This window comes from Lampetra planeri, chromosome 6, assembly GCF_965212315.1.
Source record: "Lampetra planeri chromosome 6, kcLamPlan1.2.h2, whole genome shotgun sequence".
NCBI classification, from domain to species: domain Eukaryota; kingdom Metazoa; phylum Chordata; class Hyperoartia; order Petromyzontiformes; family Petromyzontidae; genus Lampetra; species Lampetra planeri.
In genome coordinates, this window is record NC_136112.1 from 3,712,836 (window position 1) to 3,740,131 (window position 27,296).

The following is a 27,296-nucleotide window of genomic DNA, read 5'->3' on the forward strand; positions in this document are numbered from 1 at the left end:
CGGGTTATCATCGTAATGGGGAAACATGTATAGCAGTAGCCACATGCTCTAAACGCGTGATGTCGATTCTAAATGTGGAGGGGAAAAATCGGAGGAGGACCCAGAGAAAAATCCACGCGACCACGGGGGGGGGGGGGGCGGGGAGAGTGGACACGCAAACTGAACCCCGTGGCAGACAAAGGCAGACCCAGAGGGAGAGCGGCATCACGTGGGGGGGGGCAACTTTCGTGAGCTCTGGTACGCACACTGATTAAAATTGCGCGACAAAAATACATTTGTATGTGTACGTATGCTGAGCTTCTTTCGCACCGTACGTAGCCGACCGTTGCTAATCGGAGGTGCGCGGGGGAAGGACAACAATCAAATGACAAAAAGCATTTCTGAAGAAGTGAAAAAATTGTCGTGGATGCGCAAAGCCGCGATGGAAACCTCGGCGAATGTGAACGGTTTGCGGGAAACTCCGAATGACCGCCCCCCTCTATCGTCATGAACAAATGCTCCTGCCGTGTGTTCCATTCAATTTGGCGATGCCTTCAGAGGTCTTCGAATGATGAGGACTCATTGCACTTGAGTGAAACTGTCACCATCTCCACTCGATCTGACTGACATCATCCCTCGACCAAACTGCAGCCATTGGTGTTGGCATCAACAACATTTGGCTCCACCCGTCATCCGCAGTATGTTTAAGACTCTCACGATGTGCGTGTGAGGTCCGTTTTGCCAAACCACTGCTGGATGAAGGCATTCCCATGCCGTGTGCCTCTTTAGGGGTTATTCGACCGTATACTTCAAGATACCGGGTCAGTGCAGGTTGGTGAAGGAAGGCACCCAAGTCTGGGCCCACAATTGCTCGCCACAATTACAGAACTAAATTACCGCACTATACCTTCATAATTGGACGAGAGACGGTTCGCATGTGATGTTTTGTAAGCTCGGGGAAGTGCACTGAACGTACACAGAGTCTAAAACCAGCAAACAAAGACAAATATCTCACGTTTAGCCTCAAACAGGCTGTTGAGCCGAGTGCTGTTAGTGAACGCCAATGAAGGCCAGCGCAGCACATGAGATGGTCGCGTGGTCAGCACCATGTCTGGCTGCCTCTGTCTCCCCATTTCAGGCTGAGTTGCCCTAGTGGAGGCCAAGGTGCGCTTCAGATATCGTCTGTGAGCGGCACTCAAAACTCAGTGCGCTAACCACTACGCTACCGCTCCCCGCACACACGCACAGACACATGTACGACGCATTCATTATTGAAATTGTCCAAACATCCCAATGTATAGCAGGACCCTCCTGAAGCCTAACTTTGAGACCCAGTGAAGATGCCCAGGGTAAGTAAATGTCTTTAGTAGCACAATGTTATTGTGATCATCGTTTGACCACACCGTAGTGTCGGTTGCTAGCGGGGTATTGCATGCGTAGTGTGTCTGTTGTTAACCGAGGTGTCTCTCTCCCGTACGTTTGGCGCCTGCAGATCAAACAGAGAAATGCAACGGCCGTGCCCTGAAGAAGGACACGGACCACGTGGTCTTGTCCCGGTGCCCAAGGAGGGACTGAGAAGGGAAGGAGCTACTGCCCGCTCCCCCCACCCCCCCGTCCCAACCTCTCCGAATGCCCTCGGTCGGGCAGATGCCCACGCCTTGCCCCGCGCTACGACCTCCAGCAGCCTCGACCAATCTCTACGGACGCTCGCTGTCGCCGCCGCTGCTGCCCGCTGCCAACACGATCACTCACCCGCCGTGGATAAATGTGTTGACAGCAACCCACGTGTAACACCAGAGACGGTACCAAACCAACTCGCATTCGTTATTAATAATGCAACGGTCTGCTGAGAGAGAGAGAGAGAGACAGCGAGTGAGAGAGTATATCCAGAACACCGTGAAATTGTACGGGATTTGTCTTTTTTTATTTTGTTTAGTTTCTCTTATGCACGTGGCAAGTCGCCCGCGCGTCATTTGTGACTGTTGGAGCGGTGTTGCCTTGAAGCCTCCATTCCTCCTTCCCACCCCAGGGGCCGGACTCACTGTCCGTGCCCAGCGGGCGCTGCTGACCCGTGGGACCAATGTGCGACAGGGCCCCCCACCTCGCGACGATAGAATCGTCTATAAATAGACGTGAACCTTTTCGGCCAAAGCGACGACGTCACACGCCACGTGTCAGTGCGCGTGTGACGTCATCTCACGACGGCACGTCATACGCTCTCGTTGCCCAGGGTCTCGGTCTCTCCTTGACCCCCAACCCCACGACCACCCCGAATCCCACCTACAATTAGAACGGTTGGCTACGTACGGTGCGAAAAAAAGTCAACATACACACACACACATACACCCCGACTCCCACCCAAACGACCTCCCCGACTCTCACCCCGACCCCCAACCCCGACCAGCTCCTGATTCCACCTGTGTGGTGTTGGACACAGGGTCAGCGACGTCCGCTGTGATTTGTGCAAATATATGTAGCGAGACGTGCTTGGAGGAGAGTTGGATGTGGTTGTGAATCGCTGCTTTCTGTCGGCCAACACCCTAATGGCACTCGGAGGGAGTCGCCTTTATTTTACCTGAAAAGAGCGCACCTGTCCTGGTGAGTTCAACCGAGCAAGTAGATTGCCTTGCCCCGACCAAAATGCCTGCCTTCATTTACATTTAAACCCTTTTATACCTCTGACCGTAAAGCCCAGCTTTAGCTCCAAGCGTAGCGTTGTAGCTCTAACCCTATCCCTTGGGTATAGATGCCAAATCCCAACTGTTGACAGTCACCGATATGGGCGGTGACAGCGGTGACATAGCCCAGCGGTATTGCATTTCGCCACTTGTTGCGGGGGCTCGCGGTTCGAATTCCAGCGGCCGCCCTGGTGAATACTGCGTGTGTAAGGACCCCACCAATGCTACGCGCCGTCGGCTTCGCTCGGTGGATGCTCAAGATCCCCCCTGATGTCATTCGCAAGAGTCGACCATTGTTGTGCCGCCGGTGTCAGGTTCCAAATTTGCCAAATTGGAAAAAAAAATATTCGTAAATTACTCAACCATCGCCCCCTACTGACAGACTAATGCCCCAGGTCACTCTTGAAAATGAGACTCATCGTGGTCTCTTGAGTTTCTCACCCGGTTAAACCAAAACGATTGTGGTCGAGCGTTCTCAATGCCATTTAAAAATGAAATGTGCCAAAAACGGACGAACATGATGAAATCAGCTCGTGCCCAGGCACAATGCTCGACTGACAGTTATATGGCAGGACAGTGAGAGGCTGATGGAGGCCTTCATCCAGCGTTGGTTCGATGAACAGAATTGTAAGACCCTGTCGGCAAAGATTTCGGAATGGGAGTCAATGCCCTTCACCCAAATGAACACGCAACTAAAAGGAAACACGGCCCACGCACTTATTGCTCCGAGTTCTTGGGCTCTACGACACAAGTTTAGCGCTTGGTGATAATTTTATTTTTTATGACTAAAATCACGGCGAGACACCGGTGATGCTCCATTGGCAGCTAAAGATGCCCACGCAGAGGAGCTGCGAATCTTAAGTGAAGAGCTTTGTTTTCATGTGGTCAGTTAATCAAAATGTGTAAATGATGAGAAAAATCCCATCATAACAGGACATCAGTGCAGAGCCGGGAAACCACGATGCACTTCTTAAGGAACTGCTGATGGTTTTAGCATAATGCACACAGTTGCTTTTTAACATGTTTTTGCACGTTTTTTTCTCTTGCGGGTCGTTGAATCACCGTAAGATCACGTGGGTGACAGATGATGAGAAAATCCCATCGTGACAAAAAAATTTATTCAGGCTAGAAAACGACGATGCACTTCTTCAGGAACTGCTGACGACTTTAGCATAATTCACGATGGTGCTTTTTACATGTTTTGTTTGCGGGTCGGGAAATCGCCGTAAGGTCGTGTGGGTGAAAGAGGCCCACCCTGCAAGGTGGCATTCACAAGGCAGTACAGCAAGTAGTATTTAATTTTTTTTACGTGGACGAAGTTTGAGTGGTTGTTTTCTTCCCAATATGCCGTGGATTTCTCCAGGCACTTGGGTTTCCACGCGTGCGCACACTTAAAAACATTACCTGACCAAATTTTTTTCTTGTTTACGTGGACGAAGTTTGAGTGGTTGTTTTCTTCCCAATATGCCGTGGATTTCTCCAGGCACTTGGGTTTCCACGCGTATGCACAAACACTTAAAAACATTACCTGACCAAAAATCGCAAAACTTGCGACCCTCCTGAAAAAGTCTCCAAATTCACCGACCTATTTTATTCTTATTTTTATTGTTATCTACCACACACCACCTATAGTGCGAGGTGGACATTAAATAAGCCTTAATATAAAAGTGTCGTTAACTCACCACCACCACCCGACACAGCCAAATAGTACGGTTTGTCAAGCAAACAAAACGTGGCAATCATTTGCTGCTTCAGCACACCGATGTGTTAAAAGGTAAACCCACAACATTTACAATTTGAGTACTGTGACGTTTCGCTGGTGATTACACCCCGCTTCCTCACACACACACAAAACCTTTATCATGAATAATATTGGTCGCGAAAGCCTGGTACGCTGTAATCCGCAACCCCAAAATGTCAGATTTGTAAATTACGGCGGTTTCCCGCGACACACACACACGAACCTCTTTCAGATGCCTCTTACCCGGTCAAATAAGTTAATGTGATAATTTGAGCGCTTATTCGTACACGTGTTTACAAAGAGTGATGGGATTTCATTGAATGAAATCCAATTTTACTTGGGTCACCCACCCACTCACGCACTCACCTCACTCACCCATCCAACCAGTCACTCACCCATCCACCCACTCACTCATCCACCTACTCACTCCACTCACTCCACTCATCCACCCACGAGTATTTATTGACAATGAAACTGCAAAACATCGCTCAGTCACTCACCCACTCACTTGTAATGACATGATGACACCTGCTGGCTGGGAAAGGGAAGCACGGGTACGGGCACGGTTAAGGGAACATCCAATCAGAGAGGGAGCGGTATCTGGGGCAAAGGGAACAGGAGAGCGGTTGGCCAAGATTCTCCGGGATCCTTCTCGAAGGTTCCACGAGAGGGCGTGGCCGGAGGCGGGGCCTAGCCAAGCCTGGGGGGATATAAGGGGGAGCAGACCCGGGGTTCGCGTGTGGATTCTTGGGTCTTGGCTGCGTCGCTGCTCACCGACATCTCTCTCCGTCGTTCGGCCACGTGGAAGATCTCCTGCGGGATTCCCATCGCCATCATCGTCACGCCGCCAGCCAGCGGCTTAGCCGAGCGAGGGCGGTGGGACCACGCCGAGTGATCGGCTGTGTGTGTAGCCAGTTGAGACGTTAATATCTAAGGTTGTACTCGGAGTAAGACTGCTAAGGTTGGCCTGTGTTGTGCCCAGTGTGAGAAATAAAAGTACCCTGTACACGACGCGTTGCAGAAGTCGCTCATTACACACTCACCAACTCACCCACCCCACCCTCACTCAGGTTAAGAACCAGGCTACAGTCTACATTATAGACTGCCAGTACACTAACTCCGATTAAGAACCTGGCCACAGTCTACATTAGTGTTTATTATTTTTATCCACTTGATTTTTGATATAATTTTTATATCTACGTCACTTTACCGAAAGAACCAAAGAATTAGGGAGCAGGGAGCTGTGGCACTGCGTTGATTGTGAGCTTTGATCTTTGAAAGTTGGTTAAAATGTCGTATGTTGTTTTTTTAAGGATTGTCGTTTAGAATAAACTAAATGCACTCCGACCATAGGATGGGACTGGTTGGGTGGTTGGTATCGGCTGCCTCTTAGGTACACACCAAGCCCGCTGTGTCCCGGGCTGTCCCAACATCGTTGCTGGAAACATTGCAAGCATTTCAAGTCACACAGTCTTGGGGCGTCGCTCGAGTGTTCTCATTCTCACCATTGGAACCTCATTTGCCAGTAAAAAATATGATAATTGTTTTTTTTACCCTTTTATCTTCCAAAAAAACTGACACCTTTTGGCGTCATCTGGTCCAACCCATGTGAGACTAGGCTCTAAGGAAAGCTGTCTCGGGTGTGGACCAATCAACTTCAAGGACAGTGCATCTATTATCAGAGTTATGTTTTTTTTTGTTTGCAGTATGGCTGCAGGTATTGTGGTCTATGCAAACATGATTCCTTGTAAAAAAAAGGTGTCAGTTTTGTTGCCAGATAGAAGGGTAACAAAAACAATTATCATCTCATTCCGTCCGCTCCTCCAAGCTCCACGCATAGCTTGAGCGAATATATTGACAGCCGCTCTTGTCAAACCATCGCTGGATGAGGAGCCTCGCCACAGCACCCAGGATCGTGGTTGGTTTATATGACCATAGGGGTCGTCCATAAATGACGTCACGCGATAAATTTCGATTTAAAGCTTACGTGACTGCAGGGATTCATCTTCTTGGTTCTTTCGGTAAAGTCACGTAGAAGGGAAATAATAAAATAAAACAATAAAATACAATTCTCACGATGTTTCGGCCACAACGCAAGCAGCCGTCCTCAGGTGAAGAACAGGTCTGTCGGAAAGACAGCGTCTGACAGCCCTAAGAAGACGTCACGCGATTTTAGACGATTCTTGACCCCCCCCCGCTCGTCACACGGCGTCACAAAAAGTCAGAACCCCGCCCTCAAATATGACGTCACAAAGCTCTGCCCCCCCCCCCCAAAAAACCATAAAACTTGCTTTAAATCGCCTTAAACTATTGTCATTGTAGTGCCTATATAATGTGGCGCTGCACTCTGATGTTGTAGGAAAAAACATTTATTTAAAAGTCTATTTAAGTAGAACGTGTTTATATTTATTTAAAGCTGCGCATTTTGACGTGACGTCACATTTCTCACCCCCCCCCCCTCGTCACACATCGTCACAAATGTCTGACCACCCCCCCTAGGTGAATGACGTAATTTATGGACGGCCCCATACTTCACCTTGCGGGTTGGTGAAGACGGGGGGGAGGGGCAGAGATATTGTGATGAGAGCGGCATGAACGTACCTGCACTGCCCTCTGCTGACCGCATCATTTGAGGCTGCAATTGGAGCAATGTTTATTCATACAATAAACTTGGGGGGGGGGGGGGGGAGATTCTTCTACTAATAAACCCACGCGATTCGCTCGACCTCTTTAAACCGGTTGATTGTTTGCGTCGACGAAAACCCCATTGCACCCGAAGTATATCCCACAAATATCTGCACCCCCTCGCGAAGAAGATGAATCCCTGCAGTCAGCATCTTGTACGTCATCAGTTTTTCCTCCCGATTCTGGTACGGTGACGTACACGACGTACGTGTCTTCAGGTCGGAAGACGTACCGAGGCTCCCACAATGCCATGCGGGAGGGAGCGTGGCAGTTTGGCGCCAGCTGCTGTCATGTCGTTACAGTTCTCTGCAGTGAGTACAATGTCTTTAAAAACAGCGGTGCAATAACTCTCGAAATAAAATTAACGCTAACCACTTGCGTGTTTCCGAGATTCAGCAGTGAACGGGACCCCACCCTGCAACTTGCAGACGTTTCAAAACGGGAAAGGGTTATAAATCGACACTTTCGTTTGAACCGAGATGTTCCTTTGCAAAAGGACTCTTGACCACAATGGGTTCTCACCCGACTATAATAAGGAACAAAAGCCACGGTGATCATTACCACATGAGGCAGTTACATTCTATAAAAATGTAGAAAAACCACACAGCACATACTGCTCACTTTGACAGGTTCTTGCAAGTTTATTTACAGTGATACATTCAAACCAATAACACCTTGACATAAAAAAACAAGTCATCGTACATATTAAAGTCAATAAACTTGGCAACATCCTTACAAATGCCAAATATTATTGCAATCGGGGTAGCCTGTGTGCCTGTCTTTCAAGGCACTGGCAATGGATTCAGGAATTGCGTTGAAATGTAGTGAAGCTCCAATGTATGGTGAACCCTGCAAGGAAACTGGTGATTACAGCATCTTACCTGGAGCGTTTCCAGCAATGGGTAACCTTACCTTTCCTTCGTTAGCGACTGCGGTAAAGACCGTATAATTAAAGCTGTGCGCAAATCCATTGCGTTACCGTTGTTGCTACACCTGGCCCAATGCAATTTAATGGCAACTTGGGCAACATTTAATGGTTGGGAGGGGGTAAAAGGATGAAAACTTAACATGCTAACATTAAAACCGTTTGTCTACGAGTGCACAGTTAAATCTGCAGGCCCTTTTTAAAATCCTGTAAAGTACTCATCGGTACAGTCTGACATGCTAGCTTATCCACTAGATGATTTTATTCCTGGCTGCATGGCAGATGTTTCCTTTTCCCCCAGAGCGATAACCGTTGCCGTGATGTGCCTGCACCTACAAAGGTCGTTTTTTCACGAGCAAAGCAGCTTGCCACTGGGGTTAACGTCAACTTGACATCTTTTGAATGCAGAATTAACTCGTCCCCTAATGCTCTGCTACTGATGGATCTCGTGTGCACCTTTAGTGCAGCCGTGAGCGTTGAAGAGGTCGTAATTGGCATGGTGCCAAAGAAAATTAATCTCGTAAAATCTCCCGGTAAAAGTAGACCGGCCATTATTTCACGTGGTAATTTAAAATTCCACTTTTTTTTTTATTTGTAAACACAATTTTAGTATTGCAGTGAATTAAGCAAATCCTTGAGCAAAAAAATGCTCCAAGTTGGCAGTATGGGGCATCAAGTACGCGGTGGTCTATTTAATGCTGTTAAGAGCCACTCTCACCTGCCATCACACGAATGTCAAGCTTCACATTAAACGCGTCAAACGGTGACCCGTAATAGTAGTTAATGGAGTCTTGCGTAAATCCTATTTACTTACTAAGAACCTCACCCTTTTTAAGGAGTGTTGTGCTTTGTTAAAAAAAAAAAAACATTTACAAATTGCACTTCATGTTTGAAATGTTGTACAACCGATACTGATGCAAAGAGATGACGGAGGAAAAGAGAAAAAAAACATCTCGGTAACACCGTCGCAAACAACAATAATGCAGTCTCTGTACAAATTGCCTTGGTTTTGAGTCCCCCCCCCCAAACTCTGGCACCTGGGTGGCCCATAGTTTTCCACCCTGTGTGCTCCCCCTCGCACGGTTCGGTCGTCCGTTAGCTCAAGATGTCGTTGACGTACACACTCCTGGGTCGGCCGTCATGCGGCAGCAAAAGATCCTCCTCCGTGGCCGTGCCTGTCTCGGTGGGGGGGGGGGCGGCATTGGAGAGAAGTGTGGTTTCAGTGAATGTACAGTTTGTTCTCCTGTAACGCGTGTCGTTTTCATAAACAAATTCAATATGTGATGAATGTGCATGCGAATTGGATATAACGCGATTTGAGTGAACGGAGGACTTCATCGCATGAGTCGGAATATAAGCAGTCGTGTACGGCTGTCTCGGCGTAGCATCGCGGCAAGGGCCGGATGCTGCTGGATGCTTCCCGATGCTACCCACGCACCTCGGTCTTTGCTCAGCCTGCATACGCATCTCACGTCTCATCGTGTACTGCTTTACCCTTTATTATATATTGTAACGCGGTGTTCTTTCACGAATGCAACTATCGCGTTACAGGAGAACGGCACCTTTTCTACACGCGCTCACATGCGTGTACGCGCAAGGTTTAATGGGTTTGTGCAGGCATGTGGTGGATGTTTGTGTGATTGTCGGATGGGTTCCATGCTGGCACTTGTCTTGAGCGAGGGAGTGATTCGAAAACTAATAAATCGGAACACGTTCGTAGCCGTGTAACAGCTCCGTCACCCAAGGTGGTGTCGCTTTTACACGGCGAGACGTGGAAACAAAGCAACGAGCAAGGAATAAACACGGTGCAATTTGGATGTGTGCAGCGGCTAAATAAGATCGCATTTCTGTGCACAGAAATGAATGGTGGGCATATTTTTTGTTGTTCAATACAGGCATGTAATGATTCTACTCCCCAGCCATTCAATGAATTGGAGTTGATTTTCATGCAAGGATCCATTATTTTTGTCTTGATCACGTTATTTGTATATATTGGATTTTTTTCATTGTTTTGTTCACACCATGAGCATTATTTATACATGAGATTAGCGATATGCATTATACATCCTAAATAATAGATTCTTAAGATGCATGATTCAAGGCACGTTACCGTGAGCATATGAATCGACTTAAATAAATGAATCTACATCGCTGCACATCTGGTACAACATATGAGTGTTTCATTTGGCATTCAAGCTTTTTTTTTGTTTTAGATATGCAGATGCATTGAGACGTGCCATGTTTGACAATTTAGGTTTCTTCAGTGTGCATTGCTTCCCTTTCAATTTTGCCAGATCTCGGTGGCATAGCACGATCGGCACGGGGTCCTTGTACAGGGGACAACCTGGGAGCTCTCCCTCTAAGCTCCCCCTTTCGTAGCCCGGCGCCTGAGCCCGCACCCCCCTCCCCTCCACACCTTTTCGGCCTGCGGGCCCCAGGGAGCAGTTGTTACCGCCTACAACAACAACAACAACTGGCTCGCTACGCCACTGTCCGCGTATCCACCCTTGTGCGGGAGCACGCGAGAGCGTACACATGCGCGTGTATGCGTGTACAACTTTTATCGCACACGTACGTAGCCAACCGTGCCCGGACGGAAGTGCGGGGGAGGAAGCCAACGAACGAAACACAAAAAGCAGTTCTAATAAAGAAGTTGGTTTTCAATCCTACGTGGAGGGGGATGTGGGGAGGTGTGCACGGCCCCCCTCCACTTGCGCATCCTCACCGCTGACGATCATCTCCGCTCGCTCCCGGTCCTGCTCGATGACGGTGGCTGTCTTGAGGAAGCAGGCGCCCCCGAAAGCGCACACGAAGGCGCAGATGAGCAGCGCGTACTCCAGGCTCAAGAACCGCCACAGGTACGAGTCTCGATCTCCCTTGATTGAGTCCGAGATCTGGTAAAAACGCATGCACAGAAATGGTGGCTATTTCCATGTAGCACCAGCAAAGCCTCAAGTTTTGACCATTACACCATTATCTAAAATGGCTGACAATGTTATGGTTTTCCCGGAAGCTCATTTTTTTCATTAGCTATGATCTAACCACTGTTGATTGAAGGCCTCCCCACACCGTAGCTTTCTCATGGTCTCGCGACGCACTGATCCACCCGGCTTCTGCACAGAAGCTCATGTCATTCCTCCATTCACTGTGGTTTATGTCCCTTTTGGGTGTTAACCCTCCTTGCGTTGCCACTCCATGATTAGTCTTGACTACCGGCCATTACCCCATCTTAAGACACCTCTCCTACCCAAGCCCACGTTCTTTTCCCAACAGTCAACATGATGTCTTTAACACACGCAAATTAAATGCGTCCACAACACAGCACAACACTTTTGCTTGGTAAATTGAAATTCTTCATTGTCATTAGAACATATAGGAAAAAAATAATTAAGTGCGCAACTTTGAATAACATTGCATCAATTCCTGGGTTTGAACTTCCACGAAGCTCCTGGTCCACCCTAAACCGAAACCACTGCACAAACCATGGCAGATGCCTGATACACAAATGGAAAATTAAAAACTGTCCAGTGTGCGCGACTGTAGTCGTCCAGAACAGACCGAACAACGACGCAATGCCTGATGATGCACAAATACAAAGACATCACATCGATGCGCTCCCGCTGCTCCCGACGCAAGTTATCTGGCTTGTCCACCCGAATGTGAAATTGTAGCTGTTGCTCTGTCTCTACGTCGTCATCCATACGAAAGAAGAACACAATTTAAATAAACGTGGGGAACTAACCTGCAGTGTCCATCCCCCCAACATGCTTGCTGGAGGGGGGGTGTGCGGTGCGAGTGGAAGGTGTCTCGTGTGTGTTGCCCACACCTTGCCGATGAGGTACGGGGAGAAGGCATCTCCGAGGAGGTGCGACATGAGGATCTGCACGGACTCGGCCGTGGAGCGTCTTGTCGGTATCACCACGTACTGCACGCGCGGCGGAGGCGGGGGGAGGGATACGCCGTGAATAGCTCGCAGCGCACGCACTGCCGTGGGTCCGGCGCAGTATGCTGCCGTGCACCACAACCGCGACGTCTGTTGGTCCAAAAATCTCTACACCTGCCGGGCGAGGTGGCTTACTCGCCTAACTTTGGGGGGCATGGGGGTTTGTGGACCGTGGAAATTTGTGAAAATAACTTTTTTTATATTGCTGCTTGTCAGCTCTCGACAACCAAATCTCCCTGAAGCAGTCCAATTTTGTCAAATCTCAGATGCTAAGCTGGATTTAGTCTGGTTAATACCTATATTGGGAAACTGGTGCTGAATGCCAGGTGTTGTAGGCTCGGGTTGAGAGGTGGCCTGGAGATGCCATGATGTCAAATGGTACGTGAACCCATCTGTGCGTGCGGACCTTTGCGTGTCATCACCTTGCATGTGTGTGGGGTTTCTGCGATACTTTGATTCCCTCCCTCACGAATGAGATTGACTGGACATTCCATTTTAGGGCCCTCCCAAAAAAAATCTCGAGACTCGGTGACTCTATTGGATGAATTCAATTACTATCAGCAACACTCAATACGGAGCACTATTTATTTACTCGCAAGCAGGTGTAAACCTCACAGTAGAAACACTCAGAATCTCACAAGAAAAAAAATGAGCAATAGTGAATTTAATGTTCCGATGTATTTGTGGCAGTGTAAAATTAACTCTTGAAACCTTGTGACCAGCACATTCGTGGCGCTGACGACGTGCAAGGGAAGGACTCACCAGCAGGATGTCTGCCACGATGGCCCAGTTGAGGCACAGCAGCGTCTCCCCGCAGAAAATGAAAAACTGGAAAAGATTGCAGGAGCCGGGTGTTGGGTGAACAAAAAAAATAATTAGCAAGTAACATGTTTCATAATACAGTAGTTGCAAATCTTACTAAGCTAAAACGATTTGGTGATGCTGCGTTGGCAGTGGTGTACATGGTTGACGAACAGAAAAAGCGACATTTGTCAATAGCAGTCCCTTTAAAATAAAAAAAAAACAATTATAGGCTTTGGTTATGAGGCAGCCAGGAGATTGGAGCACAGCAATAGATTGAAATCTAACTCTGTAACTGTAAATGGCCCTTGTTTTAAATTAAAGTGCACCATATGCTATGAAAAAGGACCATTGCTCAAAACGTCTCCGATGATAATAATAATAAATTCGGCTTTCTATAGTGAAATTTACACAAGGCCTAAAAGCGCTTGCATAAAGCTTAAGTTACGGAGAAAGCCTGCACTAAAAAACAGGTGAGTTTAAAGAAGCGATTTTAAAAAATGTAACACTCTGATTCCCTAATGGACATAGGAAGGGAATTCCAGACTGCAAAAATCTCCGTCTCCCATCGAACAAGGTCTGCTCTTTGGAATAACGAGTAGACCAGAATCGGCGGTGTTATTGACAAATGTCAATTTTGTTGTTGTTCGTCACATAAAGGGGCCGCGAAAAATCCAGGTGGCGCTCTGGAGTGCGTGGCGCGTACGTATGTGACGGTCGTGTTGCTTTCAGCCGTGACGAGCGACAGGAAGAGGAACGGGGCGGAGCTCAGCAGCCCGAAGGCGCACACGAGCGGGTCGGCGCGTGCGTTGTACTTCTTGTAGCGACGGGCGATCTCGGCGCCCACTCCCACACCGATAAAACCCGACACGCACGTCAGGATTCCAAATATCAGGCTGACCCTGCGGGCGGGTGGGGCGACGGACAAAAGACGGGGCAGTGTAAGCGAGTCTACAACGCAGCCGCAATGACGCAAGGTGCAAAGTGTTTCGGTGAAACAACTTTGTCTTGGCAAGCTGTTGTGGACATGTGGTCATTCGGTCCCAACAGCGATTTGATGAAATGTCACCGTTTGATTTTGATTCAAGATAAGTTAGATTTTAGTTCTGGTTTGTAACGTTGATCATGTTTTCTTTTTTTATTCATTCCGTTTCGTTAGTACAGTTTTTTTGTTCTCCTGCCCCATTCGTCTAAACATAAGATTACCATGTAATTTGTAATAAAGAATCTTAAACAATCAATGTTCACACCGTGACTCTACGCGGGTGTCGCGAGTGTAATTAGGAGGCACACTCTAAAGGATCAATAGTCTAACATGATGGACTGTGTGCTGTGTGAGTGTGCGTGCACACGCATGTCGCTCACTGGCTGTATCCTTCACAGGGCTCTGTGACGCAGGGTCTGAGCCGGCCCTGCACCACCTCGGCCAAGGACAGGAACTCGGGCGACCAGAGGGCGAGCGCGCCCGTCACGAACGACACGCTCGTGAATCCCAGCGACGACCACAGTAAGCTCTGGCTGTGGTGGAAACGAAACGGGAGGTTTGGGTGAGGATCCGCAGAACACCGGAAATGAAGGTGGAGTTTCTGGCTGCCCGAGCAACGATACAATTGGTCACTTTACAAAGATTATTTGTGGGATGCTTCTTTCGTATGGTTGATGTGGATGCAGAGCAACAACTTCAATTTCACATGCAGGTGGTCAAGCCAGATAACCGCATCAGGAGCAGCGGAGTATTCCTGTGATGTATCCTTTTTAGTTGCGGATTGGGCATTGCGTTGTTATATGTTGTTACGGTCTGTTCTGGATGACCACAGTCGCACACTGGAACAATTTTTCATATTCCATTTGTTCATCGGGTATCTGCATCCGTCAAGTTTTGCAGTGGATACGGTTTAGGGTGGACAATGAGCTTCGTGGAAGACCAAATCCAGGGATCTCCTGCGTTAGGCCCTTCACAACAAAGTGTTTGTGCTGTTGTAGCTGAAACGTGAAATTGTATACAGCAGGGATTTTTAACAAATATTTTCCGGCAGGCCACAAAAACATTAGCGTGTGCTGGTAAGCCACGTGACATCATGTCACATGTACAAACTGACATCGCATGGCCTCTGTCAATGTCTGGAACAGGTGATCGCTAAATGCATACCTCCTTGTTTCTCTGATCTCTCTCCCTTTATCCCACTAATCTGTATTGATGTCTTAGGAGCCATGTCTCTTTGTGGATTAGTTCAAGAGCACATCTGACCTGCAGGCCCCCAGATGAAGAACCCTGGTTTAAAGGTAGATGCAACCCAAAAATAAAAACAGAGTTCCTGTTGATACATTTACCAAGACTGTTCATGGCTGAATGATAGTGTTAACGATCGTGAAATAAAACATTTGAAGTTGCCAGGCACACCACATAGCACTCAAATGCTACCCTGCTGCAATGTTACTGCCATACATTTTATACATCAATGTCACTAAAGTGCTTTAGCAGCATTCGTATGTGCACCTGAAAGTCATCTTATACAATATGCCTCAAATTTTCTGTTGGCCAGCCTGGAATACACCGCTTGCTTATTCATCGACAAGATAAGAGCTATTAGCTTTTTGAGTTGCGTATTTCTATAATGCAGTCATTCTCTACCTGTTGTGGTCCACGTTCCACAGGTGGGCCCCAAGGCCATGGAAAGTGGTCCGTGGAAATGTTGCAGATGATAATTTTTTTTCTTCTCAGAAAACAAACACATTTTTTCCAGTGTGGTAGACCACAAATATTCGTTTGGGGTTGACAGTGCTCCACAGATAAAAAAAAAAGTTGTGCCCCACTACCTTTTAATCAGTCTAATGCCATTAATTATTTAAAAATATATTTCTGCACCAAAATGTTGGTTAAATTCGAAAGCGTTCTGAAAGTTGAAAGCAGCAGGGCATACCGTTACATATACGACAATTTTACAATCTACTGTACAACCACGCAATTTATGTACCGTTGGTGGAATCGGCGAAACGGTACACATAACCGTAACTTTGTACGGCTTCACGAGTATGAACGAAACACCAGGCTTGGCAAAATGAAATCTCAAGACAAAGGCGGAAATCCAGGTGGACCCAGAGTCTCCATTTGCCGCCGCATATTCACATCCCAGCATAAGCTGCCGCCTTCTGGTGCCTTCAGATGAATGAGAAACAGGCGCAAGGCAAAGCGGCGCGTGCATGAAAAGGCGGCGCACCCCCCCCTTACTTGCGTGCCAGGGACTTGAGGTCGGTGAGCCAGCTGGTTCTTGACAGATGTACGCCCGTTTCCTGCTCGATGGCGCCCCTCGGGGGCTCGGGAACCACGAAAAAGATGAGCAGCACCGCGAACACGCCCAGAACTGGGGTCACCTGGTACATAGGCAGACAGGCAAGGACCCAGTAAGGCAAATGTCATAATCCAAATGTGATCAATTGCACACATTTAATTGTGAAATCACAGGGCAACATTGCAGGCTGCTGCTGCAATCAACTCACGCCGCGCGGGGACGGTTGCCACCAGGGGGTTCCCCCTGCCGCACGATGTACTGTCATGCTCTTCTGGTCTTCCGAAGAAATGAATAAGTAAACTGCAACTAATTCGGAATGCAGCGGTACGTGTTCTGATGAAAACCAGAGAGCACTTGCATAACACCCATTTTACGATCCTTACACTGGCTGCCAGTCAGTCAAATAATTTATTTAAACAAAAAATTATTCCATTGGTTTTTAAGTCGTTGTATGGTTTGCCACCTGTATACATGTCTTCCATGCTTTTAAGATATGAACCGACAAGATCCCTCAGATCCTCTGGTACTGGTCTTTTAGTCGTCCCAAAGGTCAGGGACTAAACCCTAGGGAGGAAGCGGCTTTTAGTGTAGACGGTCCCTCGCCTGTGGAACAGCCTGCCAGGGGATCCGAGGGCTTCAGAATCATGAAGCACTTTTAAAATAAATCTAAAAACGTAATTTTTTAAACTTGCTTTTAATTAAGATTTTCTTAATGTGTTACTTTTATTATGCCTTTGCTAGAAATTTGTTTCGTGATTAAATTTTGCCTACAATTTAACTTTTATTATTCATGCCTGTAAAAAACTATTGCATTTTTTTGCACGAATACTAAAGTTTGATTGATTGATGTACCACCACAGGAAGTGCGGTATATCCATTTAATTGCTGAATATAACCGTGTTTACACATCCCCCTAGCATCTGAGATGGCTGGATGGGGGGGGGGCTCACAGGGGTGCAGTATACCCCACGTGCTTAAGAGTCCAACCATGGGCGGCTCCCCACCTGCTTGGCCCTCCATGGCTAGTTGCTATTTTCAGGCTGGCGAGGCCTGTGATGATGCACTGCCACATGCGGCAGGCTCAGGGCTTGGTGAGCTGTGTAAACACTTGCCTAACAAATTAAACTCTCCTCTTACACTATTCCAAATTTCAGCCCTTGTGAAAAACAGGGGCGATGGGGAACTCCCTTTAAGTCCACAGAGTTGAACCCCTGACATCTTGATTGTTGTATTAGCACAGCTATTAATTATTTAATGCATGCCATTCTCTAATTCCTCTTGCATGTTGAATCCCACTATGGTAAGCCTTTTACATGTCAATAAAAGTTGAAGCCAGATCCTTTGCACGTTCCAAACAATACTCCATTACTTGCCTTACAGTAACTGTCTAGCAGCAATTGACTTCTGAATGTACATTGTTCTCAGCTAGCCTTCAACGCCTTTTCAAATTATGCTCCGATTCTTTACAATTATCTTTGAGCAGTGACAGTAGTGTTATGCTACAAGAAGAAAAGGGTCTGCATTCACATCTGGACATGCGGAAATTCGTTATTATGGAATTAAAATTGGTACAGGGAAGAGCGATTTATTGAAAGATCCTCTGCTGTTGCCTCCTCTGCGTGGAACTCTCTACATCTCTATGCGCATCTGCAACATCAAATGCATTCAGGCCTTTAGATGTTTTTTGAAAGTCAATCTGTTTGGTCAGGCTTTCGAGCAGCCCTGAGCTTGGCACCGCACCTCTGAGTTGTTGACTTGTCTAAATCAGGTGGGGTGCCTGTCCAAGAGAGATGGACTGAAATGTTAACGACATGGAAGATGGAGGCGAGGACTGTAAAGTGGTGGAGGAAAATTGATAGCTGGGAGGTTAAGACGGCACAGAGGAGTTTACATTGAATGAACTGGCTACACGCTGGAGTGGAAAGATGATATTTTCTTGTGCTTGTACATGCATGGAATTGTGCGCAAGAACTCATTTATGATTTATGCTAATTCATGGCATGACATTTTTGCCTCGATAAAAACCTGCACAAACAAAATGAAAGGAAATACGAGGCAAATGGTAAAAAGGAGAGAAATTACAACCCTGAATCGTGAATTCATTGAATGGTTAGGAGATTAATCTTAACATGCCTTATTTGATATCTTGATATATTTTCACTTCCATTTGGGTTTCCATTGAACTCATTCTCCTTGTAGGAATATATTTCTTCTACTTATTCACGTGTTTTTAATGATTTTTTTTACAAACTTCAATATATATGTTGACCTTGAGTGGGATATATGTTGTTAATAATATATTTTAACAAATACAATATTCCATACCATTTTTACTCGTATAACAAGCAGAGGATTTATATTTATAAATTTCAAAGCCAGTGAATGATTATACTATTTTGTCTCCTTGGTTCTTTCGGTAAAGTCACGTAGAAGGGAAGTAATAAAATAATAAAAATAAAACACAATAAATATTTTGAGCAACTGTTACCAGATTTATCTCTATAATAACACTATGTAACACGATTTTTGTTCCTGGGTAGTAAGTGTTATTTTCTAATTGCTTATGCCTCAAGTATAGGAAATGGCTATTATTCCCCACAAACGTTGCGTTTGTGAACAGGACTTTATGTGAATGAATGACACAAATGCACACGTTTTCTTATTGACAAAAAGTACATTTCTAAATATCACTGCCCTGGTCACAAAAGCAAAGTTGGTGGGGAATAACAGCCATTTTCTGTACTTTTGAGGCATAAGCAATTATAAAATAACACTTTCTACCCAGGAACAAAAAAAATAATGTTTTTGTTACACAGTGTATAATTGCACATGGGGAAAAGTTTGCCCACATACTGCCTTCCCAGCTTGCATTTAAACAGTGAAAAGTAAAGTCCCCCAAAGTGTTCAATAGTTTTCAACTCTTATCCTCTCTATATATCCTAAGAAGGACCATTGCCCAAAACGTCACCTATTTCATATTGTTCCTTTTTAAGGCAGTGTTATTGACGAATGTGTACAGTTTTTTGTTGTTGCACCACTGCCAACACAGTATGCTCAAATAATTAATTCGTCTTTGAATGTTTTTTTTGTACACACTGACAATGTTCTGGATTTGAAGCTTTCGTGACTGCAAGGATTCATATTCTTAGGTTTTTTCGGTAAAAGTCACGTAGGTAAAAAATTAAAATTTATAAAAGTAAAATAAGAATAAAATAAAAATCACGACGTTTTGGAGGCAACACAAGCTTCCGTCTTCAGGTGGAACCGTCACGGCACGACTGCTGCATTACCTACGTGACTTTACCGAAAAAACCTAAGAATACTGACAATGTTGTTCATCCAAGTGTGTGTATATGACAGTGTAACTGTGTTTGCAGGCGTGGCGCTATTTTAAACGGTACCGCGTTTTATGGAAACGATGAAAAAGTCTCACCCTCAGTCCCCACTGCCAATTGCCCGTCAATTGCGCCAAGTTTGCACCGAGAATATAGCCCAGTCCGCTGAAAAAGAAAACGGCACATGATTATAATTCCATAACAGCAAAGTTATACAATTCCATAAGGCAAAGGCTTTTACTTAATTGCGCTTTCTCTGTCACTGGACCCATTGCCTGGAGCTTTCTGCCAAAGTAGCTTACGGACAAAAACGTGTCTCTCAAAATTCAAACGTGACCCTAAAAGACGAATGATGGAATCACGGCCAAAGGAGGGTACGCGCCCGAAAGAACTTCCACCACTGAGATGCAGTGGCAAAATCCCCTCCTGTGCAGGTGCTAGATTCATTTATGCATCACAGGACTCTGAAATGGTGACTTGCTTCGAGAGGCCTTCGCCCCCAGCGTGTGGATTGAATTGATGATAATATCGACGACACTTAATTTTGGTGAAAAATAATAGCTGGAGAATAAAAAATAAGTATTTTGGAGAAAGACAGATTGGGAGAGAGACAAAGTTGGCATGCATCACGAGTCAGAAGAAGCTGTGAACAGGACTAGGGAGGGGATCAATCTTGCCTGCCCACGGGGATTGCGAAGTAAAAGATGGAGAGCATGCGGGTACGCTTGTCGCGCGTGTAGAGGTCGGCGATGATTGTCGGAGCGATGGTGGAGTAGCTCGCCTCGCCTATGCCCACCAGTCCCCGCATCAGGAGGAATGCCCAGAAGTTCTTTAGGAACAAACGCACACAACAAAGAACACAGGCTACACAACTGGAATGCACAAATACACTACAGTCAGACAATCGTGATGCTTGTTAAGATAGCTGTGAGAATATTATTTGCATCATTCCTAAATTTAACATTCATATTTTTTATGGATAATATTTCACTGACAAACCACTTCAAAATTTATACTCGTGCAGCTTCACGTGTAAAAATGCATACATATAAACATAAATGTTCTGACACGCTAGGCAATCGCTGGCATTCACAAACTGTCAACCGTGACTACTGTGACGAAGGTCCGTAACGTTAATGACCCAGCTTCTTGCAGAGTTTAGTTTTCCACCTTGTACGTATGGGTTTTCTCACCGAGACTTTTCTTACGTTATGGGTGCATTACAAAAGCAACTGACCTCTTTAGCTTACGCCATCTCATCGTACGTTCCACCTCGCAACCTTCGGTCTGCCTCAAGTGGCCTCATCAAAGAGCCCGTCGCTCGAACGGCGGTTCTCTGTCGCGGCCCCAGTCGTCTGGAATTCACTCCCTCTCTCACTGCGCTCGTCGGCGCTGGGTGTCATCCTTTTGTCAGAATCTGAGCTTCATCTCTCAAATGTCTTCTCCCATGCCTTCTGAATGTCCTTTTGACGTGAAATGTGTGCGTGTTATAGATGTATGAGTGAATGCATGAATGTTGTTACATTATCTGAGCTCTAGTTGTTTTAATGAGCCACCCGCTCGACTCCCCCTCCTGATTACCCCGGGGGTAATGTCTTGCAAGCCATGTCCATCGGTTCAAAGTTCAAAGTTCATTTATTAGGTATAGCCCTGTGAGCCATTCGGCTCTTGAATCGGGTGCAACCGCAACAAACAAAAAACAAGAACAAGAAAACATCTTAAAGTGACTATGTGCAAACAGAAAATCCAAGGAAAGACAGTGGGGGGCCATCTTGTTGCAAGAGTGCTCACCTCCTTTGGAATGAAGGAGCTTCCCAGCGTGGTGACGGACCACACCGTGATCCCTACCGACATGATCAACTTCCGATTGAAACGATCGCCCAAATAACCGAAGATCGGTGCCAGCAACATGTAGCTGCAGATGAACACTGCAAACGAGTAAAAAGTGGCATGTGACTGCTACAAAATATCAGCTACACTAAAATGTCCAATACAATGTCAACAATGATACATGTCATTTGGCACACATACCAACCACTTTATCTACTCGATCATGAACTTCAACCAAACTGTGATAACTGTTGTTGACAATAGCCTTGCACGAGTCTGCTGTTAACCTTTGACGAGCTCCATTGCAGTACAATACAGTACTGCGCCTTTGTGTGAAAGGAAATACCTGTATAAGGAAAACCACATGCCATGCAAAACTGCAGCTGGTGCATTATTTAAAAAGGTAAAAAAATATTACTGGCTCGTGTTGAGCCATTACACACATTGCATTAACATATAGGGTATCCATTAACTAATTATATTTACTCGTTTCAGCTAGGTCGATAAAAAAAAAACTACATGCAAATACCCTTGGAATTGTGAACATTTGTATCGTGAGTTTCAACCCGATAAACCTCCATCAGACCCGCCATGGCATTGGCAACACCACATCAGATCCAGATTTGAGTCCCAGGTGTACGCCATCTTGTTACGTGTTGTTGAAGAAAACTCAAACAATTGTTGGTAGAAACACAAATTAAGGATGTATGTATGGAATGTGGTGCCAAAATTTCAACAACGCAGTTAAAAACTGCTATTTGATTTTTTCCCCCAAAAAAATTAATAACACGTGTATGGACATGCCCATATTATTCCACTTCGTGCAATTTTTTCTTACAAGCGAGTTTGAACATGTAAGATTATCCAGTGCACCGTTCTCACCTGTAGTGAGTAATCCGGACATGGTGTTGTCGATGGAGAAGTAATTTTGAATCTGCACAAGGATTCCTGTGCACAGGGAGCGCAATTCACACAGACTCATCACCACAAGCAGAGTACAACAGTCAAATCAAAATCAAGGAACGTTTCATTTTGCAAATGTAGGCATTTCAAATTAATGTAATTACCAATGCTCCTGATGAACATCCCATATCCAGAGGCAAGTCACGTGAGTTTGAACTACGTAAAGCAATTTTAGGAGGAACGTCATAGTTAACCGCTGAAGAGCTTGCACATAAATTTACAGTGAAAATTGTTCTAGCTCATGACATTTGACATTTGCCAAGGAAAAGGCACAGGTGTCAATAATTAAGTAACCCGCCATGGTGCCAGCGAAATGTAAGCAAAGTGGCACTGCTAAATTTATCCTGCAAAACAAACCTTAGTTCATAGAATCTAGCGGTATGGCAATTTACACACATAAAACGAAGCATTATATTTTCTAAATATATTGTACAATAATGTAGAGTACACAGTAATTATATTTAGTGGCATCGACAGCTTTGGCCATGATCATTCTTGTTAATGTTAGATAAAGCCCTTTGTAAATTGACTGGTGGATGAGGGCCTTTCCATATCGCATTAATCATGGGGGTTGTTTGACCATATTTCACCACGCTGGTCCTTGTGAGTTGGTGGATGGGTCGGGTCCCTGGAGGGTTTCACGGATCACCACATTTGCCTACACCAAGTGACGTTCGACAGGGTTGACATGCAACCAGGGTCAACGGTCAAATTCAAACTGTTTCGTGGCCTGGGTCGATAGTGCACATGTGTGACATCGCGCTCGCTGAATTTGTATTTACCACTGCCATATAACAAAATATAGGCACTATGCTAACGTTACAGTCCCTTGTTCAAAAATGCCAATGTTTATATATATAAAACCTCTTCAGAGTGCATGTGTAACCTCTTATGTCAGAAGGCCCAATCACTGAAGCAATGGTATATTATATTACGTCTTTGTAAGTAAATGATGGGTCTTTGATTCTACGGATGCAGATTCTACATAGTCTGGTGGGTTGCATAAAACATTTCTGTTTTGCCCCAATATCACTTTAAATAGCAAACCTAAGAGATATCTACAACATGTGTGCAAATATGCAAATACGAGAGAGCATGTGTAAATTACATGCACAATCCTTTTCTAAAGCCATTGCTGGAGGAAGGGCCTCCTCACTCAGTGTGTCAACTGTGTTTATTACTTTCTCCTTCCAAATTCGTAACTCCGAGTTAACGGTATCGTGAAGCCTTGGCGAATGAAGGACGGACCTAACCAAATTCCTGACCAGGTGGAACCACTGCAGAACGCCGAAGCTTTGCGCAGAGAAGCTGAGATTGTGGGTCACCTAGGCACTAGGTTGGGCTTCAGCGGGGCTCCTGACAACACACAAATAGTGGAAAACACCCACCATCATCATCATCGTACTGCTGTCAAACCCCACGATGGATTCAATTGCGTGGCGGCCCCCCACACGGACGATGTCTTATCTGCGAAATTGCCCCCCCCACCTCTACACCCACGTTAGAAACACCGCACCACGAGGTGATGTACACAGACAGCACGAATGGGAGGGTGAGTTGGCAAGGACAGACGATGGACCACCGGGACACCGAGGCATAAGCGGGTGCGCGCTGCAAAAAACGAGACGCGTGGACACCAAGGGGACAGGGGGACGTACGGGGCACCGCCAATTGAACCACGGACAACCTGGGGTACAGGATGGGAGGGCAACCAGGGAGACACAGAAGGGGTGAATACGGAGAGCCACCGGCTCGTGTCCAGGGGATGCCGAGAGGAACACGGGTGGGTGGGTAGGGGGGTTACACAACAGGGGTTGTTACAAGTGGACACCGAGAAACAACTGTGGTACGTAGAGTAATCGTTGAAGGTCGAAGGGCACAAGGATACCAGGAAAAACCAGAACACCAGGGGGTTGTTGAGGAACACCGCGAGACATTGGGAGACCAACAAGAAACTCGGACACACACAAAGAAGGGACGGCCAAGGAACACCACGGTATAAGGATGACAGCCAAGGCGGGGGGAGGGGGATGGGTAGGAGAGCAACAGCGGATAAACACGGGACGCAGCCAGGACACCCAGCACCGTCCAGCAACACCAAAGAGCCTGGCCACGAGAGACCCCGTGAGGCACGCGAGTGCACACGAGAGGGAACCTGGTTAGAGGCGCAACAAAAAAACAACAAACAACAGAGACCCGCAGGACCCCCACCATCACCACCGACCCCACGCCAGACAAACGATGGTCCCTCGCTCCCTCTCTCTCAACAGCCTCGCACCGGCCACCGTGAAGCGGTCCATGTAGTTGAGCAGGTTGACGTAGAAGAGGATGATCACCACGGCGAGCGAGCGGTGCCTGGACACCCCCGTCACGGTGTGAACATCTCGGGGGAGCGAGGCCTCGAGCGGCTCGCCGCCTCCGCCTCCGCCGCCTCCGTCCACCGTTTCCGGGCACCGCATCCAGGCAAGGTCGGGGCTTTGGCGGCCTCCGCTCAGCCGCTGTCGTTCGTATTCCCCTCCTCGTCCTCCATCGCCCTCCACCTCCTCGTCGCCCACGTCGTCCGCCGCCTTCATCGTAGGCCTGCTGGTGTCCCTGCCGCTCATGAGCGCCGATGTTTGTCGCGGTGGTGGTGGTGATGGAGAGAGAGGAAGGAGCGATCCGCGCTGGAGGCGGCAGTCATGTGAGGGGGGTGGGGGCTGAGGGGGGGGGGCACGTAATGCGGCTGTTGTTGTTGCTGCTGCTGTGGGGTTTGGATGGACTTGGCCCTGCCACGTGAATGTGGAATTCGTACCGACTGGTGGCTCACGGGTGGTACATCAGTGGGTGGGGGGGTGGGAGGGCAACGGGTGGGGTTTGTCAAATGACCCGTTGTTTAATTTGGTGTTGTGGTTTTTTTCAGAGGTGTGAGATGACGATTGGACTTCTGTTTTCGTGGTGAGTTGAGACACGGGATGGGGTCCTTTTTGTTGTTCCGCTTGCAAATGGAGAAGCTGTACAATGATTGAGCCACGCACCGACAACAACAAAAAACGAATTCCCCACTTTTGCAAGTGCGACCTGACCCATAAAGCGGAGACACGCGCTTTTGATTGATTACTGGATATCGGTGGGAAAATATCTTTATAGCTAATCGGATTCCTTCCAGTATAAACGCATATTCTGAATTGGTGATACAGTGTTGGCAATGGTGGACAATCACAAATAACAAAAAAATTCAATACTGGACAGTACATTCGTCAATAACACTGCCTTTAAAAAATATAAAGTATATGATAGGCGACGTTTTGGGCAATGGCCCTTCACAACAATCAGGCCAGAGATGGGGTGATTAGAGCAAACGGAGGCCTATTTGTGATCTCTCTTACCTCTCTTGCCTCTCTATTTACTATAAAGAAGGGGCATTGCCCGAAACGTTGCTAATTATATGCAGTACTCTCATTTAAAGGTAGTGTTGCTGACGAATGCGTTTTTTATTGAGTGATTGGGTTGGTTGTGATTGTTCGCTAGAGAAAACCTTGTGACGATAGGCTTAATTCTAAAAGTATTCTTTGAAAACGAATTATTAACTTCTATTAACTTAGGGTGACTTAAAAATAAAGAATTAAACTAACATTGTTTTATTTAAAGTTGTTTGCCTCTCCCCTTCTATTTCGAGAACCGAAGCAAGCACAAGTAAGAGGGTAACCACAACAATCAGCACAAAAAAGGAAATCAGCAAAAAATATAAAATCCCCCTTTGAAAATTGCAAGATTGTTATCACGAGGTCGTCACCTGACGTGGAGATTGGGATAAAACATTTGATGGAGTCATTGTTCATTTGCGATTGTTTATTGATGAAGGTATGCATTACATATTTTTCGTGTGATAATGCAGTGCTAATTATTGATGTACAGTACTGAAGTATCCCTGTCCGTCATTTTCACTTTTAACTTCGACAACCAACAGGAAGGCTGCAACATCATTTGACAGAGTAAAGAACCATTTGATAGAGAAAATTACATATTTTTCTGAAAACGTACCGCTGAAAGAATGATGACCTTTAAGCGTGTGAGCCCCTCTGTTCATCGGAGCCTTCCTGGTGCCAAAGATGGCACCAAAGCTAGTAATACAGATACAATTCTATCTTCATTTAAGCATTTTAATAAAACATTACATCCGCCCATGTGCCTTATAGGGCCTGGTTTCCCCAAAACTCTGGACCGGCTTCAACTTGCCTAGTCTCATCAGCAGGATGTGGTCTGAGCAGAAGCAGTGGCAGTACCGTGAACAAACACAGCTCACTCCAGGGTCAATTCGTGGTCAACCAACATCAACAGCGGCCACTGTTACTGCCACTCAGCCATTGCATCCCTTCGCTGTTTGTTGTATTCCATTCATTTCACCGCAGGTTTAGACATGTAGCAGCAGAATTTACTGTCAAGCCAAGTAGTAAACGTCTCCTTCCCGTAGACGTGTGGTGTATACGCCGTGCGAACGAGAGAGAGAGAGCAAACGGAGACGCAGATTGACTGGGGGAGGCTATTTCTGCTGGATTGGAAAGTGCACTTGAGCCACACGCGAGTTGGAACATCTGATGTGGATTTATATTCCACAACTGTCATTGAACTATTTTCCAGAGAAAAGGAAATACTTTGCAAAAAAAAAACCGTAGTGCTGAATCAATTATATTTGCGAGCACTCGACTGATATTGTAGATGCATAGAGTCGACTTTATATAACTATTGCATTTGCTGCATACATGTTCTATTTAGCACTGACCTTTTGAAGAAAACCCCAAAATATTCCAGCGGATGCTATTACCTATTCTGACGTAAATGAGAAACATGGATTTGGACAAAGAATTGGAACACAGACTGAAAAGTGCACAAAGACGCACGGAGAGATGCATTCTTTGAATTCGATTTGGAGACAGGAAGACTAAGGCATGGGTCTGGTAATAAATACAAATAAGAACCATCGGAGTGACTACTGTACTAAGGAAAGTGCGCTTGAGCAGGACACGTTATGGTGAGGAGGAATGATGACTGAGACTGGTGATAGAATTCCGAAAGAAGGGAACCCACCCAAAATTACAACCAACGCAAATATATATACGAATAGCGATTTCAGACACGTTTATATGCAG

General features: G+C 46.3%; 2 protein-coding genes across 3 annotated transcripts in view; one reads left to right on the forward strand and one right to left on the reverse strand.

Annotated features, from left to right (window-relative positions):
• The window catches only part of LOC144719418 (protein-tyrosine sulfotransferase 1-like), a 44,815-nt gene extending 39,406 nt beyond the window's left edge, over window positions 1-5,409 (forward strand). Inside the window, exon 7 of the mRNA XM_078595316.1 lies at window positions 1,472-5,409. Coding sequence (XP_078451442.1) covers window positions 1,472-1,504 — 33 coding nt within the window. The 3' untranslated portion in view covers window positions 1,505-5,409. The remainder of the gene's footprint in view (window positions 1-1,471) is intronic.
• A 2,291-nt stretch (window positions 5,410-7,700) lies between these two features.
• Window positions 7,701-24,881, reverse strand: LOC144719420 (protein spinster homolog 1-like). 2 transcript variants are annotated; one of them, XM_078595319.1, is made up of 12 exons: window positions 24,449-24,881; window positions 22,090-22,155; window positions 21,169-21,305; window positions 20,055-20,206; window positions 19,476-19,542; window positions 15,982-16,124; window positions 14,118-14,270; window positions 13,459-13,654; window positions 12,714-12,779; window positions 11,835-11,933; window positions 10,734-10,902; window positions 7,701-9,183 (listed from the first exon to the last, which is right to left on the reverse strand). In XM_078595319.1, exons 1-12 carry the CDS (start codon window positions 24,771-24,773, stop codon window positions 9,104-9,106), a joined length of 1,653 nt encoding a protein of 550 aa, XP_078451445.1. In that variant the 5' UTR covers window positions 24,774-24,881; the 3' UTR covers window positions 7,701-9,103. The 2 variants fall into 2 exon arrangements, with proteins under 2 accessions (XP_078451445.1, XP_078451444.1); XM_078595318.1 differs by lacking the exon at window positions 24,449-24,881 and adding an exon at window positions 23,419-23,542.
• Between the last annotated feature and the right edge of the window lie 2,415 nt (window positions 24,882-27,296).

Excerpts from the sequence above, each read along its gene's own strand:
- LOC144719420 (XM_078595319.1), bottom strand. The coding sequence starts at position 24,773 with ATGAGCGGCAGGGACACCAGCAGGCCTACGATGAAGGCGGCGGACGAC. Across the intron at positions 20,207-21,168 it reads GCTCCTTCATTCCAAAGGAG|AACTTCTGGGCATTCCTCCT; the intron begins GTGAGCACTCTT and ends TTGTTCCTAAAG. Across the intron at positions 16,125-19,475 it reads ATTGGCAGTGGGGACTGAGG|GTGACCCCAGTTCTGGGCGT; the intron begins GTGAGACTTTTT and ends CCTATGTACCAG.